Below are 17,506 nucleotides of genomic sequence, written 5' to 3' on the forward strand. Positions count from 1 at the left end.
ATACTGTAGACACACAAAACCGAAATCTTACTAAACCTAATTACTAATAATAACATCCCTTATTTTACACAATAATTAGTGATAGGCATTTTTCTGTTGTCTTTTCAAGCTTTCAACAATAAAGTATGAATAAAGGCCCATGGTGAGCGATCACGTCTCCCATCCCTAAATCATCACTGGCAACACACACTGGGCGAAGACTTGAGACACTGTGGTATTTTGGATATTAAGATATCGTGTAGCTTCCCGAACGCCCAGCCGAGTTGAAATCGACGATTGACCTCTTTCTCGAAGTTGGACCTACCTAGTTTGATGGTCTGACCTAGGTAAACATAGTTGTCTACAACTTCGAGTGCAGAATTTCCATCATTGACTTGAGTGGGTGCAACATGGATGTTCGACATGATTTTCGTCTTGTCCATGTTCATTTTAAGACCTACTTGTTGGGAGATCCTGCTGAGGTCATCGAGCAAAGTGCCGAGGTCTTCCAAGGTCTTAGCCATAATCACAATGTCATCGGTAAGTCGAAGATGAGTTATGTACTCGCCGTTGATATTGATGCCAACTCCGTTTCAGTTCAGAAGCTTGAAAACATCTTCCAATGCAGCGGTTAACAGTTTCGGAGTCAGTTCAGTTATCATGTCTCCCTGTCTTAATTATAAAAAAAAAATTATTATTATTCTTTCCGCTATCACACAAACCATACCTTATCTACCCTAGGCCTTGTAATTTAGCTGTGTTCCTTCCAAATTGCCGTAATATATTATAGTGGTAAAGCGTATGTGGTGACTTAAATATTTTCTTGTACGTATTACGTTTACAGTAAAACGTAACTTGATCTATGCTAATGAAAAACTTTCAACATTAATTTTATTTAAAAAAAATGTCCAATTGTTCCTAAAAAATTATAGTTTGTGCAACTACGGATAGAAAATCTTAGTTTTCATGATTGGAAACTGCTGTTTTGCGGTGTTATTGTTGTGTTCCGGTTTTAAGGGTGAGTGAGCCAGCCAAGGTTGGTGGCGCATTGCGATGTAAGCGATGGTTAACATATCATATAATACTAATATCTATGGGCATTTATTACTTACCACGAGGTGGTCCACATGCTCGTCCGTAATAGGTGGCTATTTAATAAAAATTTAAAAAAGTAACCATGAGGTGACACGTTTGTCCGTCTACCTATAAAACGTAAAGTGTTTTTCTTCCCGTAAATGTCCCAATGTTTAGAAAAGGCCTCCTGAACGAGGAGCATGTACCATCATGATCTTATCGGTTCTCATGTATTTAACAAGATATTATATTTAAAGTATCTGGCAGTAGTTTGAATCGCAGATTGCGCAAATTTCCAGTCTTGTTTTTTTTTAAATTAAGTAAATAGGCACACTGTCAAATGAACCACCTAATAGTGAGTCATCACAATCACCCATAGACATTGGCCCTGTAAGAAATATACATCATTCATTACATCGTCAATGCGCCATCATCCGTCTCTGATTACAACCGGTCTATGAACATACTTATCTCGAAGATTGGCCGCCTTGTTTGAAAAACGCTTTTATAGGTTACGTAGAATCCTTTTTAATGCTGATATGCAAGTACTTATAAGCAAATTTTACACGCAATAAACATATTTGTAATGATCGAATTTTACTTTTGAATACTATCTTGTGCAAATTGCATTGTAGTAAGTTTCTATGTTTATTTATTTTTTTGGTTTTTATTTATTTATTTATTTATTTGATGTGCAAAGCAAAAAGCAAAGCTTTAATATAAGAATATTAAAAAACAACTGTAATTGTAGTGCAGCGTAACTGTCAAGATTTGGGAGTTCGGTAATAGTTATTTCAACGGATTATAAACACGTTTTATTCAAATTAACAAAACTAAAACTTGTTATACTTTAACAGTATTTTCGGGTAATTTCCGTTGCAAAAGTCCATTGGATAAAGTAACTCTTTTACAAACAACGTATAATATAAACAAATATATAAAAAGCTTACTTCAAATTACGCATAACCTCAACCATTACATCCTTATGCTTCAGAGCTCTGATAGAATTAATTTTAACAATTATCTTTAAACTACAAGGCAAATAAAAAAAAACTTAACTTTAAACGTAGCTAGCTAGCGTTATTTACAATGTTAATATATAAAAGCACTTTTATTTCAAAATTGTACAAATATTTGCAACTAATGAGCGAATATTATAATCCGGGATTATCAAACCTCTGCTAATTAACATGGTATCGTGTTTAATATGCACATTATTATAATAAATTAATATATATCAAAATTAGATTATCCGTTTTATTAATCACGCCTGTCATGTCAATAGTCCGAATTTAAACCGAGTAAAACTATATATATATAGTTTTATAGACCACTAGACCAATATATATATTGGTCTAGTGGCTAGATATAAGGCCGTAGATCCCGAGGTTGTGGGTTCATTGGGTTTTTCAAGTCCGGAGTCTGGAAGTTGTATGTACAGTCTCGTGCCTTGATGAAAGGACGTAAAGCCTTACAGCCTGAACTCTTTCCGGTCGTATCGGCTTATGAGAGTGAAGGAATGAAGACTGCATATCTGTTTGATAGACATATGTCCTGCGCAGTTGGCAATTCTATCTTGAGAATGGTCGCCATGGCCGAAATCAATAAGGAGGATGTCATCATCATCATATTAAAATCTCTAAAACGCACTCCATATTCTGGTATAACTTTTATGTATATTTATTACGTAGTTTTTCAGTTAAGCATTACAAAATTAAAACATCTTATTTATATTATATAAATAGACTTAATTTCAAAATGACATCCAATATAATAGTGTGGTATATGGTATATGGTATGGTAGTTTTACGGCTTTATTTTACTTCGAAAATTTCTGAATATAAAAAATAAATAAACTGTTATTGCTTTGTCATTGGCAGTTGATTCTATTGGTTGTTGGTTAAAACTTGCTTTGAGCGAGCTAATTTGATTGTCATCGTCGATATATGTTATTTTTCATTGAATTATTTACAATAAGCCGGGATGGCCCAGTGGAAGCCTAGATGGTCCAGAAGTAAGAACGCGTGAATCTTAACAGATGATCGTGGGTTCAAATCCGAGCAAGCACCACTGAATTTTCATGTGCTTAATTTGTAATTATAATTAATCTCGTGCTTTACGATGAAGGAAAACATCGTGAGAAAACCTGCATGTGTCTAATTTCACTGAAATTCTTCCACATGTGTATTCCACCAACCCGCATGGGAGCAGCGTGGTGGAATAAGCTCCAAAACATCTCCTCAAAAAGGGAGAGGAGGCCTTAGCCCATTAGTGAGACATTCACAGACTGTAACGATTTACAATATATTGGTTTGGATTGGATGGTTTGATTTTTCAAACACAAGTACGAATTACATGATAGATTAAAAATATAGATAACAAACATAAACACTACGAAAATGTTCTTGACGTTCCATTACCAAAAATGCACAAGCAAAAGAACTAACCTTCATGAAGCTTTCAACCTTATGGAGGCACCGTGTATGTGACGTCATCGGTTTAACTTAAACTACTTAATTACTGGTCCACGAAAAGGGCATAAAATATATATAAAAAATTATGATATTATAGTATAGAGGTATTTCAATTTTTGAGCTAATTATATGTTATGAAATAAAATCGTGTTATAATATTATATATTTTTATTAATGACTTCATAATTGCACGGATTTTCTCATGTAACTTAAAAAAATATTCAAAGAAATTATATGCTTTATTTAGTTCCATTTATCTTCAAATGTTTGACAAACTATATCCGTGTATATTTCAATATTCATGTTATAACAAAGTCGATAATCACCACAGTACGCGATTGCGAAATACCAAAAAGTGATAAGCGACATTGATTATAATAATATGACGTTTTTAAAGGGTACACGCATCAAAATAGCGTATCACTTTTAGTCAGCTTACAACAACAACCATTTAACGATCTGAGATACGACATGTTCACGTGTTATGTCGTTAGACGCGTTGAGGGGTAGAAATTACTTGCTATGTTTTTAGATGTAACGCCTGAATGACACGGTTCTAACAAAAAGTGTTTACTCTTACTTACTACTAACTGAAGTACATTGAATCGAATTTGATTCAACTTTTTTTAATCAAGGCCTCTTAATCATTATTGTTTTGGAAACTTAAAGAAATAAAAAAAATATATTTGTTTAACCGTTTGGAGATTTCCATTGAATTGAATAATTTTTGAAATGTTTTCAAACAATTTCCATAAAAGAGTCATTCCTCATTATCATCTATTTTTCTTGTGAATAGTCGAACTCTGGAAGACGAAAATTATAAAGATGCCTTCGGATATTCGGACAAGTAATGAATATTACATGAGGCAATGACAAGGCGAAATATAATTTATACTCCGTCATTTTAGCAATTTGTATTAAAAATTAATAATGTTGACAATTCTGCAACTATTTGTCAAGCTAATAACTTTACTTATAACTTTTTTAAACCACGCGTACAAATCTTTGATGGTACTTATCTTTCAAAATCAATATAAGAACCATTATGGTCAGTGGTCAGAACACACATGATCTTAATGAAAGATGGCGTGCACAAATCTGGTTAAGCACTTTCTTTATTTGTATTTATAATATTAGATACTCGGTATTGAAGGAATACATCGTGAGGTATCTCATAAATTCTACTGTATGTATTTTCACCAATCAATAAAGGAGCAGTGTAGTATTTAGACCTTATTCGACTAAATTTTCTCCTCAAGGAGAAACAAAAACTCAGACCATCGTGGTCTGAGTTTTTGTATCCGTTATGGCCCGTAGAAATACTTTCTAAGCGAGATCGAACAATCAAAAGCACCATAACAACTATGATTTTTTTTTATATAATACATATATACAGTAACAGCATGTGAATGTCCCACTGCTGGGCCTTAGCCTCCTCTCCTTTTTTGAGGAGAAGGATTTGGAGCTTACTCCACCACGCTGCTCCAATGCGGGTTGGTGAAATACACATGTGGCAGAATTTCAGTGAAATTTGACACATGCAGGTTTCCTCACGATTTTTTCCTTCACCGTCAAGCACGAGATGAATTATAAACACAAATTAAGCACATGAAAATTCAGTGGTGCTTGCCCGGGTTTGAACCCACGATCATCGGTTAAGGTTCACGCGTTCTAACCACTAGGCCATCTTCGCTCTCAATACATATATATAATACATATATAAGTAATTTATTTTAATATCTCACCTGTCCGTATCTTAAAAATAACGTTGCCACTTATTATATAATTTTCAACCTAAGAAATAACGTGTAATATTAATGAGTACCAGTGTTTTTAAAGATTAAATACAATAACCCATATATATATTATAATTTTAAAAGCAATTTGAGAATCTCATCCTAATAATGACTTGTGAAAATGAACAAGGAATGTTAATATGCAGAGATATACATACATATATACATATTTACGAGTAGCTTGTAACGTTGTACGCTTAAGAATATTCATATGTAACGATATTCGACCATTCCATTCGATACGCTTAGAATTTGAAATATCAGTTCCTACTAGAATACTAGAGAATTGAGAATTGAAGTTATTGCATAACGATCACAATATCTACGAAAATTATTAAGTAACATTTATATACGAGGTATGAAATCATATGAATTTACGTTAGGAATTTAACGAACTGGGCATATTCTATAAAACAAATATTTAAAAAAAAATCTAGACTTAAACGAAAAAACAGTTTTCAAGGTTAAAGATGATTGGTCAATTATTTTGATAGATTTTTATCTTTCAACACATTCGAGCAAGCGAATATCTCTAAGGTTAGATATTGCAATAGATCACTCGTCTAGTAAGGTTAGATATTGCAATAGATCACTCGTCTAGGTAGGTACCACCCACTCATCAGATATTCTACCACAAAACAGCAGTACTTGATATTGTTGTGTTCCGGTTTGAAGGGTGAGCGAGTCAGTGTAACAGGCACAAAAGACAGCATCTTAGTTCAAGAGGTTGATGGCGCATTGGCGTTGTAAGCGATGGTTAACATTTCTTACGTCGTTAAATAAATAATGACAGAAAGAAAGAAATCAGTATTTAACTAAAAATCCGCTAAGCAACGTTTAAAGTAAGGGCGATAGTTATATAGTATTAATTATTTAATATATAAGACTGCCTTAGATAACCCTCAAATTTTTAAAGTGAAATTGCCAATTCGGACCAAATTCGGCTTTTCTTATACAAAAACCTAAACGTGGTAAAACAAAATTTATACGATATAGCGATTATGAAACATCCTGCGGTGTAAGGATAAAATTTCCTTACATCTCATTTCGCTGACTAAATTGAATGCGTGAATATATAAAACATAAGTGTCGTAGAGAAAAAATACTGCATACGAGCATCGAAATTACCGAAATTTATTCAGCTATGTGTGGAATATTTTATATAATATTATGTTTAACCTTGACTTTGCAAAGGTGCATACATATATACACATATATACACATTTTCAAAATATATACATTTTTTCCTAATCAGACTCTTTTTCTTAATCATTTTATAACCGAAACTCAAGGTTATTTTACAAATTCTTAATTTATTATTGTTCCCACTACTTGTCAAAAATCGTATTGCGATGTGTTCAAAATGTTACCAACAATTTAAAAAAAAACAAACAAATGTATCAATTCCTATTAACAATTTTGACGAAAAAAGATTTTTGCCTCCAACATTCGTCGTCACAAAAGTTGCCAATTTGTCTTGCAAGTTAATGCATTTTATTTTATTCCATAAAATCAATTAAATTTATATCTTCTTTAATGAAATGAAAGAAAAAAAAATATATACATTGTTAATTCAAATCTTTCTAAAATTGATATTGGGGACCATGAACGATAAAAGTCATGATGATACTTACACGGACGTATCTGCACTAAGAAGCATGGGCTGCTTAACAATTTGATAAATCGAATATAGTTCGTTGTAAACAAGTTTTGCTAAATCTTTTGTTGTGAACGAATTTTTATAACAAAATTTTAACGTAATTTTGCTGCTTAATCATTAACATCCGATTTCTTGTTCATATTATTTATAATGATGGTAGGACCATCATTATAAATATATATCAAGCAACATTTTTTATGATCATCCTTTTCGCAGGTGGTACACCTTAAAGTAGAAGATGCGGGTAACTACACCTGCGCTCTGGAAGCACCTTTATCGATAAGGACAGTTGCGAGAGTTCATGTTTTACAAGGTATTGTACATTTTTTCTTACAAAATCAACAACAATTTATTTATAGATAGTTATTATGTCCTTTAACTACCTCATTGGTTAAGTGGCATTTATAGCTGTCAATTCTGAATATCTTTTGGGTTCGAAAATTGGTAGAGTAAAAGTAGGTTCTTAGTATTTCGGTGTCAAGTAATGCTCAGAAGCAGTTCGAAGTTAGGAAGATGATAGTAAGTGTGTGGAAAGGCTAGAAAAAAATTAAGAAAAATCCGTGGATCCGATGGCTGATACCTCTTCGGTCATATCGAATTGTACCACCAGACCTACGGAACAAGCGAATAGTAGGCATCTGTGCCTTGGCATATAATATATCTTGCTTAATTGGTTAGTTTTTGAAACCGGCTGCCATGACCGGAATTAGGTCAATCCTAATCCAGAAGATACTTCGATTTTAGTGCGCGTTTATAGCGAAAATTACCATATCTGTACAACCACTGTCAGCTATTATTGCAACGCTTGGATCCTTCGAATATAAATTATTTGAACGAGACGACATAATAATGCCTATTATTTTAGCAATGCAAATCGCTTTACGCTATTATTTTAGCAATGTAAATCGCTTTACGCTTTTTTTAACTATAAGATTTTTAAGTTATTTATCCGATTATTCGGTTAATATATTGAAATAAATAACAATTTAAATATCGAAAACAATTTAAAATTCTGTTTATTGATAGCAATGAATATTGTCTCACGGTATCATTCGATACAGAATTTAACGCTGCATAAATTACGTCATTTATACAATATCAAGGATCAACAATTATTACAGCGCTGCAAGTAGCTTGAAATCTGCATGTTATTTAAATGAAGTTACCGATATGAATTTCATGAAACTTGTTACAATTGGATCGTACATTTATGCATTACGTCCGTGTTCGCTTCGTTAACGATGCCGAGTATTCTTTTGTTAAGTTTTATTAAGATTATCGTATATTACGGTGTTTTGTGGTTTTTAAATGGTATATTTTTATTGAGAAGAAAGCGAAACACGTGGGTTTAATAAAAACAGTTATTATAAATAGGTGCAACATTTAAACTACCAGGCAAATTATTTAATTTTATTTAATTTGACGAGCCGGTCGGCGTGGTTGGTGGATGCTTGCCTTTCACGCCGAAGGTTGTGGGTTCGATTCCCAACCAGGACAGATATTTGTGTGCATGAACATGTCTGTTTGTCCTGAGTCTGGGTGTATTATCTATATAAGTATGCATTTACAAAAGAAAAGTAGTATATGTAGTATATCAGTTGTCTGGTTTCCATAGCACAAGCTCTATCCCAGGATATTATATTCGTATTATATATAAATTACTCATCACTTAATATCAAAAATTCAATTCGAGTTATATGCAATTAACTAAATAATATTATGACGTAATCAAGTTCATGACAAAAATTCGTTATTAAATGTAAGGCAACCTTATCACGTTACACGAAATAACAAAATGACATAAATAACAAAACTAATATAAATAACAGCAGCACATTTATTTGGTTTGTTATTGTCTGAATTTAAATTGATTTTGATAGCTTTATATGAATTATAAATATAAATTTGATGTTTATATTAATCCTTAAATTTGAATTTTATTTTAGATATGATTTCGTATTTTGTAGTCGATTCATTTAGGATGGCAGAGTTCATTAAATATTTAGTAGTCACTGGACATAGCATTGAATCGTAAAATCTGAAGCATAAAAGAATATTTATGTTTAATCAACGGGATGGTACAGATTTTTTTATACTGAATCCAAGCTTGTTATTTATTTAAATACGTTTAATTTAAGTTTCATATTGCGCAAGGCTCTGTTTGCTTCGGTGAGAAGTTGCCGTCAAGAATTAATGCGTTAAAATAATGTCGCTGACTGAATAATAATCTTAATTATACGAACTCACGCCATTTTATTTATTGTACACTTCATAAAGAGTGTTATTGAATAAAAGCAGTGTCACTGTGCTGGTGGTTTGAAGATTAAATTTTTGGAAAAGTGATAAGTATGAATATTGATAAAAATACCTAATCATTACAATACATGGAAACGTGGGTATAAATCTGGGCAAACTTATGACTCACTCGCCTGTGGCTTCATCAGCGTGTTAAGGGTAAATGGACAAAAAATTAGGTAAAAAAAGTAGCTTTAGTCATTAGGATTCAAACTTCATACCAAATTTTATTAAAATGTGTTCGGTGGTTTAGTCTCACCACCTAACACGTAAAAGACAGACAAAGTTACTTTCGCATTTACAATATTAGTATAGATTTTGTGCTCGGCGATGAAGAACAACATCATGAGCAAATCTCCATGTGACGGATTTAATTCAGACACATGTGTATCACACAAGATGCTATGCATAATGAGAGAGAAAAAAAATGAGATCAGAAAAGAAAACCCATTGCCCGGCATTGTACATTTTATTAGCTTTATTTTTACCTTCTATACACGTTAATATAACTTGTATTATGTATGGCTTAACATGAGTCTGACGTTTTGTTATTAAATATTATAATAAGACCAGCAAGGCAAAATTTAAAGCCATGCAAATGTGAACGTCTAAAGTATCCAACGATTTTGTCGGGTAAAGTTACTAGAGTCTTGAGTAAGCTGGTAATAATAATAATTTATAAAAGTTTCCTATTCAATGGGACTCATACATTTATTCAAGTAGGAAGAGAAATTCTATACCCAGATGGGCGTTTATATCCTTCATAATTTGTCGTTCGTGTATTAAGTTTTACAATTGCACTCTGTTTGTTTTTTTCTTACGTTTTGATTTCATCTTTTAGTATTTAAATTACTGAAACAAATTGTAAGATACAAATTTAATAGTAAAATAAAAAAATAACTGTCTCGTTTACGAGCTATATTTCAATCGAGAATCTATTAGTGATCTATTTATTATACAAATGATAATACATGTATGTATGTTACGTGATAATTCCTAAATTCGATGTTGATGAAGCCAAACTAAATAGTCTATTATTATGTATAAACTAACTCATCTAAATGTCATTAAGATAGACCAAGCAAATACTACATAGTCGACACAAACTTGTTATTCAAGATACAGTACTAGCTGGCCTGCAAACAGGATGTACCGAATATGTTAAGTTTAAGATTAGAGAAGTAGAAAACAAAGCGAAACTTAAGTTAAAGCTTCAAGGCAATTCTGTACAAAGCGTACGTTAAGTTTTGTTAGAGTTAAGGAATAATAAAAACATTTGGTCGGAGATTTCTTAATTTCAGAATATAAGGCAAATAAAATTTTGCTAACGATAAATGTAAAAAAAATTGAATGAATTGAACATGGATCGCTCGACCTTGTGTATAAAAAATATGCTGGTTTAATATAGACTTTGAAACAGTTTGTCGTTGGTTATTTCATACTGCCCACTTTCATACACCCGCACATTTGTTATAACTTGCAGCTAGATGGCGTTGCAGCGCATTAAATTCTATACCGTTTAATCGATTACCATGACTGTGTCTTATTTAAGTAAGATAAATACGTATAAGAACTATAAATATGAAATATTTTACAATTTTTACAAAAAAAAAATATTATAGATAATCTAAAATACAAAAAGTTGATTTTAACTTTTGACTGATCCGTTGGTGCAGTTGTATATAATGTGTAAAAGTATATTAATATGTATATAAGTCGTCATTAAGGCATAAAGGCATCAAGTTGACTATTTAAGGACCATGATCATACAGTACAGACAGTAACAGCCTGTTAATGTCCCACTGCTGGGCTAAGGCCTCCTCTCCCTTTTTGAGGAGAAGGTTTAGAGCTTATTCCACCACGCTGCTCCAATGCGGGTTGGTAGAATACACATGTGACATAATTTTAATGAAATTAGACACATGCAGGTTTTCTCACGATGTTTTCCTTCAACGTCAAGCACGAGATGAATTATAATCACAAATTAAGCGTATGAAAATTCAGTGGTGCTTACCCGGGTTTGAACCCACGATCATCGGTTAAGATTCACGCGTTCTAACCACTAGGCCATCTCGGCTTACCATGACCATGTGTTCTAAAAAAAATATGTAATTTTATTTTAATAATATTATGTTTTATTATATACTTATCATTCTTAACAATAAAATAACTTGAAATTGAACAGTGAAACAATAAGGCTTTTTTTTCAAACAGGATCAAGTCTTGCGGAGCTTCAGAGCGGAGTTAAAACCACAACCAGCTACATGAGTCTTCTCTTCACGTCTCTTCTTTTTATCATCGGAGCATGGCATGGTGATGTAAGGTGACCTCCTTAGATCGGACAGAGAATTAAGAAAGGCTGGATAACGCAAGAATTTCTTTGGGAACAAATTAATATTAATAAATCGTCGTTGAAATTTATTTTGACGATCATATTTCAGCTTGATGAAGAAAATATTAGAATTACAAACAAGACCGAATGACGCGAAATTTATTAAATGAAGGTCATTTGAAGTTATAATGAATGTTTTCATGAGCGTCACTTGATTGTAGAAGTTATAACGTTCATAGAATATTAAATCGAGAACATAATCGGATACGTTTGTTTTGAAAACGCTTATTTTTATTTTATTAATAATAAAGCCGAAATGTTGTGAAATTCTAAGTTGTATTGTGTCAAGCAAATATGGTGCACGTTTTTAAATGACAATGAAAACTGAATTTTTCTTATCACTATTGGATACAAGACGAACCTTATCTAGTTTGAGTTTTTCATACATGTACTTGAGTTTTGTTTATAATTAATTGATGGTATAGACAAGCATCGTGAATAAATTCACTAGAGGTGTTGTATTAAACTCTCACACGTGTGTATGTGGCCGAATAATCTTCAAACCTTATTCTTAAGAAAGCTGAGGCTATTTTTTTTAGTTATATCGGCATTTATACATTTTAATTTCATCATAAAGCAACGGCCTATGAATGTCCCTTACCTGGGTCTCCTCTCCCTTTGAGGAGAAGGTTTGGAGCTTATGCCACCACACCCCTATCCACCACCGCTTCTCCAATGCGTTTTGGATACATATGTGGCAGAATTTCAGTGAAATAAGACAGATGCAAGTTTCTTCATAATGTTTTCCTCCACGTCCAATAACGAGATGAATTATAAATACAAATTAAGCACATGAAAATTCAGTGATGCTTGCCCGAGATTCAACCCGCGATCATCGGTTAAGATTAATCTCGGGCCATCTCGGCTCTGTACTTGTAAGTGACAGCTATTAACAAAGAATAATATTTAAATATGCTTCCGTTCCTTATTTATACGGTATAATCATTATAAGCTCATTATAACTTCAGTATTGAAGAATATATATCTAAGTGCTTTGTTATTTGGACTCTAAACAATACTTAAATAAAGATGTCGTTAATAATATTTCCAACACTTCGTAATTAATCTCTACGAGATTTATAATTTGCAATATAAATCATTTAACAATTAGACGTTTTTTAAGAAATACTGATTCAAAACAATTCCAAAGTATTTCATTTTCGTTTCAAAGTAAATAATTCAACTTGAATTAGCAATGAGAGCGGCGAAAATATTTTCTTCGTCTTGTTTTAAGAATTAAGGCCTCTCTTATTACGAAACATTTTTCTTTGTGACATTTATATAGACGTCATTATGTCTGTTTTGTTAACAGAGTTATTGTCTTAAAGGATTAGTAATCGAGCATCTAAGAAGAACAAAACACTACACTTTAAATTTCGAATAGAAACAATGTTATTAATATACATATCAGTACAGATAATTTAAAAAAAAATTAAAGCATTATGATTTTTTTTTGTGATACAAAAAACTTTAATCAAACGCTAAATACGTTGAACTCAAATTTACCTTTAAATTTATCATGCTTAAAGAAATCACTTTCAATTTTTTTTTGTTATGGAATAAATCAGTGAAATTTAATAACCTAGGAAAAGCCGTTAGTTAACCTATATAATTAAAATACAGTAGCTAATTAGGTTGGTGAGAGAAGTGTAAACACTTAAAGTGGCAAACTTTGGGGCTATGGAGTTTCAACAACCCTTTGCATGTTTACTTTGACGACAAAACTGTTAATACACTTGAGATGAAACAGTAACGTATTAACTTTTGACGAAAATTTTAATTAAATTCATTAATTTAGACAAAGCGCACGGCAGTGCATATATCAAGTTACAATTTTTTGGATTTTATCAAATACTCTTCAGTCAAATACAAAATGTAAGTTATGTTTGTTATACATTCGGTAAAATCTAGATTTACCTGATTTATCGTGAATGATCAAATTATAAGAGATTTGCTTGTCCAGTGTTTCGTAACTACTGATCCTTAGAAAGCCGTTCTTCACGGCTTACCGTCCAAGGATCTTGAAGTCAAATTGTAAAAATTGTACAGCTGTAACATATCGCTAGTGAAGTATTTTGTATAAATATATTTTAAGTAGATATTTTCCTTCTTTATTCAAATACTGTGTAAAAAATATTTCACTTCTTATCGTGTAACTTAAGTATGCTTTTAAATAATAAAATAGTAGTTAAATTGTACGATATCTTATATTGTTATATATTTAGAAAAGATTTATTAGAAAGTTAAACATCAAATATAATGTAATAAAAATCGCATATCATATTTAACAAATCGTTCAAAATTTTAGAACTTGATATCATTTTTGTTAATGTACAAATATCAAAATCAATAAAATTATATTATAAGAAATACTTAAAACTAAAGCGTAACTTGGTTAGTCTTGATCAGTAATTCAAATAAAAAAAAAATAGAATCGATTTAAAAATACAATCATATCTGGTTTTTATTGAATTATTTTAAGCAAGATAACATTTTGTGAACTGTAAGTTAATACGATTTGGGTTGTTATTGAAGAGAAGCCAAGCCGAGTTAATACATGACACACACGTCCTAGACAAGGCCGACGTAATTTAATTTTTGATCTGAATTTCGCTGAGCCGCTTACAAAGGCTGTTTATTTTAGTACAACAAATATTCTTTGGGTTTTGTTAAAATAAAACAAAAAATTAATTTAATAACAAAAATGTTAGTATATTTTTACTTCTTAAAAAAAAGAACGTTGTATTTTTGTTTAGGTAGGTTGATGGAAGAATAGAAGGTAGGCTCATGTTATGTTATTTACTATAATAAGTTAAAATTACTCATTAATTTGTCAATATGCCATCAACAATGGGATCGAAGATTTTTTGTTTCTTAAGCCTGTAAGTTACATACTGGTTACTGGTAGGGCATTGTACAAGCTCGTCTGGGTAGGTACCACCCACTCATCAGATATTCTACCGCAAGCAGTACTTGATATTGTTGTGTTCCGGTTTGAAGGGTGAGTGAGCCAGTGTAATTACAGGCACAAGGGACATAACATCTTAGTTCCCAAGGTTGGTGGCGCATTGATGATGTAAGCGATGGTTAACATTTCTTACCAGAGTCTATGGGCGTTGGTGACCACTTACCATCAGGTGGCTCATATGCTCGTTCGCCTTCCTATTCTATAAAAAGTAAGTTTCGCTTTTTTAATCTACCACTCTATTACTGTTATAGTACCTTTCATGTTACATCCATGAACACGTCAAAATATACATTTCTGGGCCAACACTTTTAAAGTTACAGCTATTAAAATGAAAATTCAGCGCAATATAGAAAAAGTAATATGTTCATATAAAAATAAATTCAAATATGACATTTATGAGTGCCAGGTAGGAGTGACATACATCTAGAATATACAAAAGTTGTTGCTGGAAAAAGACAAATATATTTTTCTGAATATCGTCCTGCAATGAAAACATGTAAAGCACAAGTTAAATGTCTTTTATTTCACTTGTTGGATATAATATCACGCAACATATGACGGATATTTTGAATTGAAGATCGGTTACGTTTTCTACTTAAAAATTATATATTATAATTATATTTTTGTTTTTTTTTTTATGGCAAGAAGACGATATTATGACAAAAGATAGATAGTTATGTATTTTACTGACAAACATATTTTTTTTCAAATAGATGTTTAAATTTAATTATTATAAATAGATTACTTGTACAATATCTTCTCTACATATCTCCTATATTAAGAATTTCAGCAAATATATTTTGCTTAATCATATTCCGAATGATTCATATTTAACACGATTTATCATGTATTTATTTATTTACGAACTTTCATCAACATTATATATTTATGAAACGATAAATTGTACAGTCAGAAAAAAAAGTTTTTTTTTTTAAATATTTATTTAAGTATAAGACTTAATTATAAAATATTTGTTTTAAGTAGTAGCAGTAAATAAGATATAATTATTATTTTTTCGATCACTTTATTCTACGTATTTATTTGTACCAGGACTTTGATAATGCATTGAACACAATATTGAGTAAACGCATTTTATTAATAAAGTATATTTAAATAGAGCTCGTTTAAGAACAGACTTGATTCAGTAATTATTCTTCATTTTAAATTCCTATACCTTCGCGGCTTGTTCAAAGTGTTCATCTCAGTTCTGTTCTTGTATCTTAAACAATAAACGATACTGAGAACACTAAACAATTAAAGGTCGTTGCCTTCGGTTATGATTCTCATAACAAAAACATGAAAACATAACGCTTTCTAGAATGTTCTCCCAAATTCGAAGTATTTCAATCCCCGTAACAATATCTCTAACTTAAAACAAACAATACACGTACAAACTTCTGAAATTGTTATTGTGCTTCATACATTGTGGAAATTTAAATTGGTTATATTGTTCGTGTATTATTTTAAAACAGTTCCATAATCATTTCCGTTTAATATAATTCGTAATAAATAATTAAGTTCAACACCATATCGACTCTCATTTGCACAATATATCATTATAATTGTTAATTAATTATGTGTAAGAAATCCTATATAACCACTTCGAAATTGTAAATTTAAAAAAAATTGCACTTATAATATTTATTGGTAGATAAATAATTCGTGTAAAACTATTAAATTTTAATATTATATCAAATTTAAATATTGATGTTTGTAATATTAAATATTTATGTTATATTTTCTTTGTGTGCCTTGATTTAAAATATATAAGAATTATAGACGTAGAAATATAAACTTAGATTTACATGTTAGTTTTAATAGTTCAGTTGTAATATTTAATATTAATTAAATAAAAATTACATATCGGTGCTTTTGTTGACTGTATGGTTACTAAGGATTGTCTCACACCTGCGCGCCTGTTTCGCTAAGTGGCGTCTAGCGTGGGTCTTATCTTTATAAAGATTTTTTCAATCGCTTGGACGCGCAAGTGTGTTCAATCCATGAACATTACTAATGTAATATTGTGATATAAGAGTTTTATAATAAAACATTTACAAATCACACATGTTTTTTTTTCTCCATTATATAAACATATAGTACAACGTGACAGGTTCGCTTAAAATTAAATTATTGATACTAAAATGATACTTCTTAGGTTTGAGGTATTTTTTTACCCAACTGATGGTAGATTCGACATTTGGCATTTAAAAAGAAGTGTATGTTGATTATAGCTTAATATTAACTTTTATTTGTTCGACATCGAGTAGTTTATAATATCTTTAAGCTTATATATTTTTATGAAATCACCTCTAACAAAACAACCAAAAGAGGACAAATGCAAAATTGATGTCTCTTTCTATAATATTTTTGAGAGTCACATACGTCATCATTGATCACGTGTTTAGTAATATGACGGGACTGTGGCAATACACTGGTGTTAGGGCTTTGTGCAAGCTCGTCTGGGTAGGTACCACAAACTTATCCGATATTGTACCGTAAAACATCAGTATTTGGTATTGCTGTGTTCCGGTATGAAGGATGTAATTACACTGTCTCAACAGTGTAATTACAGGCACATGGGATATAACATCGTAGTTCCCAAGGTTGGTGGCGCATTGGCGATGTAAGCGATGGCTAACATTTCTTACAATACCAATGTCTATGGGCGTTGGTGAACACTTACCATCAGGTGACGTTTATGCTAGTTCACCTACCCATTCTATAAAAAAAAATACGATGTCATCCGTCCGGTGTTAATCGTCGCCTTGAGTCACTGACAGGTAACTGCATATTTATTCGAACAAATACTTTGTACAGCTAGTGACAGTAATTCAACTGCTGAGTGATTTGACAGGCCATAATAAAATC

General features: G+C 31.5%; 1 protein-coding gene across 1 annotated transcript in view; it reads left to right on the plus strand.

The window, feature by feature from the left end:
- The window catches only part of LOC126776600 (leucine-rich repeats and immunoglobulin-like domains protein 1), a 42,519-nt gene extending 30,758 nt beyond the window's left edge, over nucleotides 1-11,761 (plus strand). The window contains exons 6-8 of the mRNA XM_050499247.1: nucleotides 7,200-7,296; nucleotides 11,493-11,596; nucleotides 11,720-11,761. Coding sequence (XP_050355204.1) covers nucleotides 7,200-7,296; nucleotides 11,493-11,596; nucleotides 11,720-11,761 — 243 coding nt within the window. The remainder of the gene's footprint in view (nucleotides 1-7,199; nucleotides 7,297-11,492; nucleotides 11,597-11,719) is intronic.
- The last annotated feature ends 5,745 nt before the right edge of the window (nucleotides 11,762-17,506 follow it).

The sequence above is a fragment of the Nymphalis io genome, chromosome 20 (assembly GCF_905147045.1).
Source record: "Nymphalis io chromosome 20, ilAglIoxx1.1, whole genome shotgun sequence".
Classification (NCBI taxonomy): domain Eukaryota; kingdom Metazoa; phylum Arthropoda; class Insecta; order Lepidoptera; family Nymphalidae; genus Nymphalis; species Nymphalis io.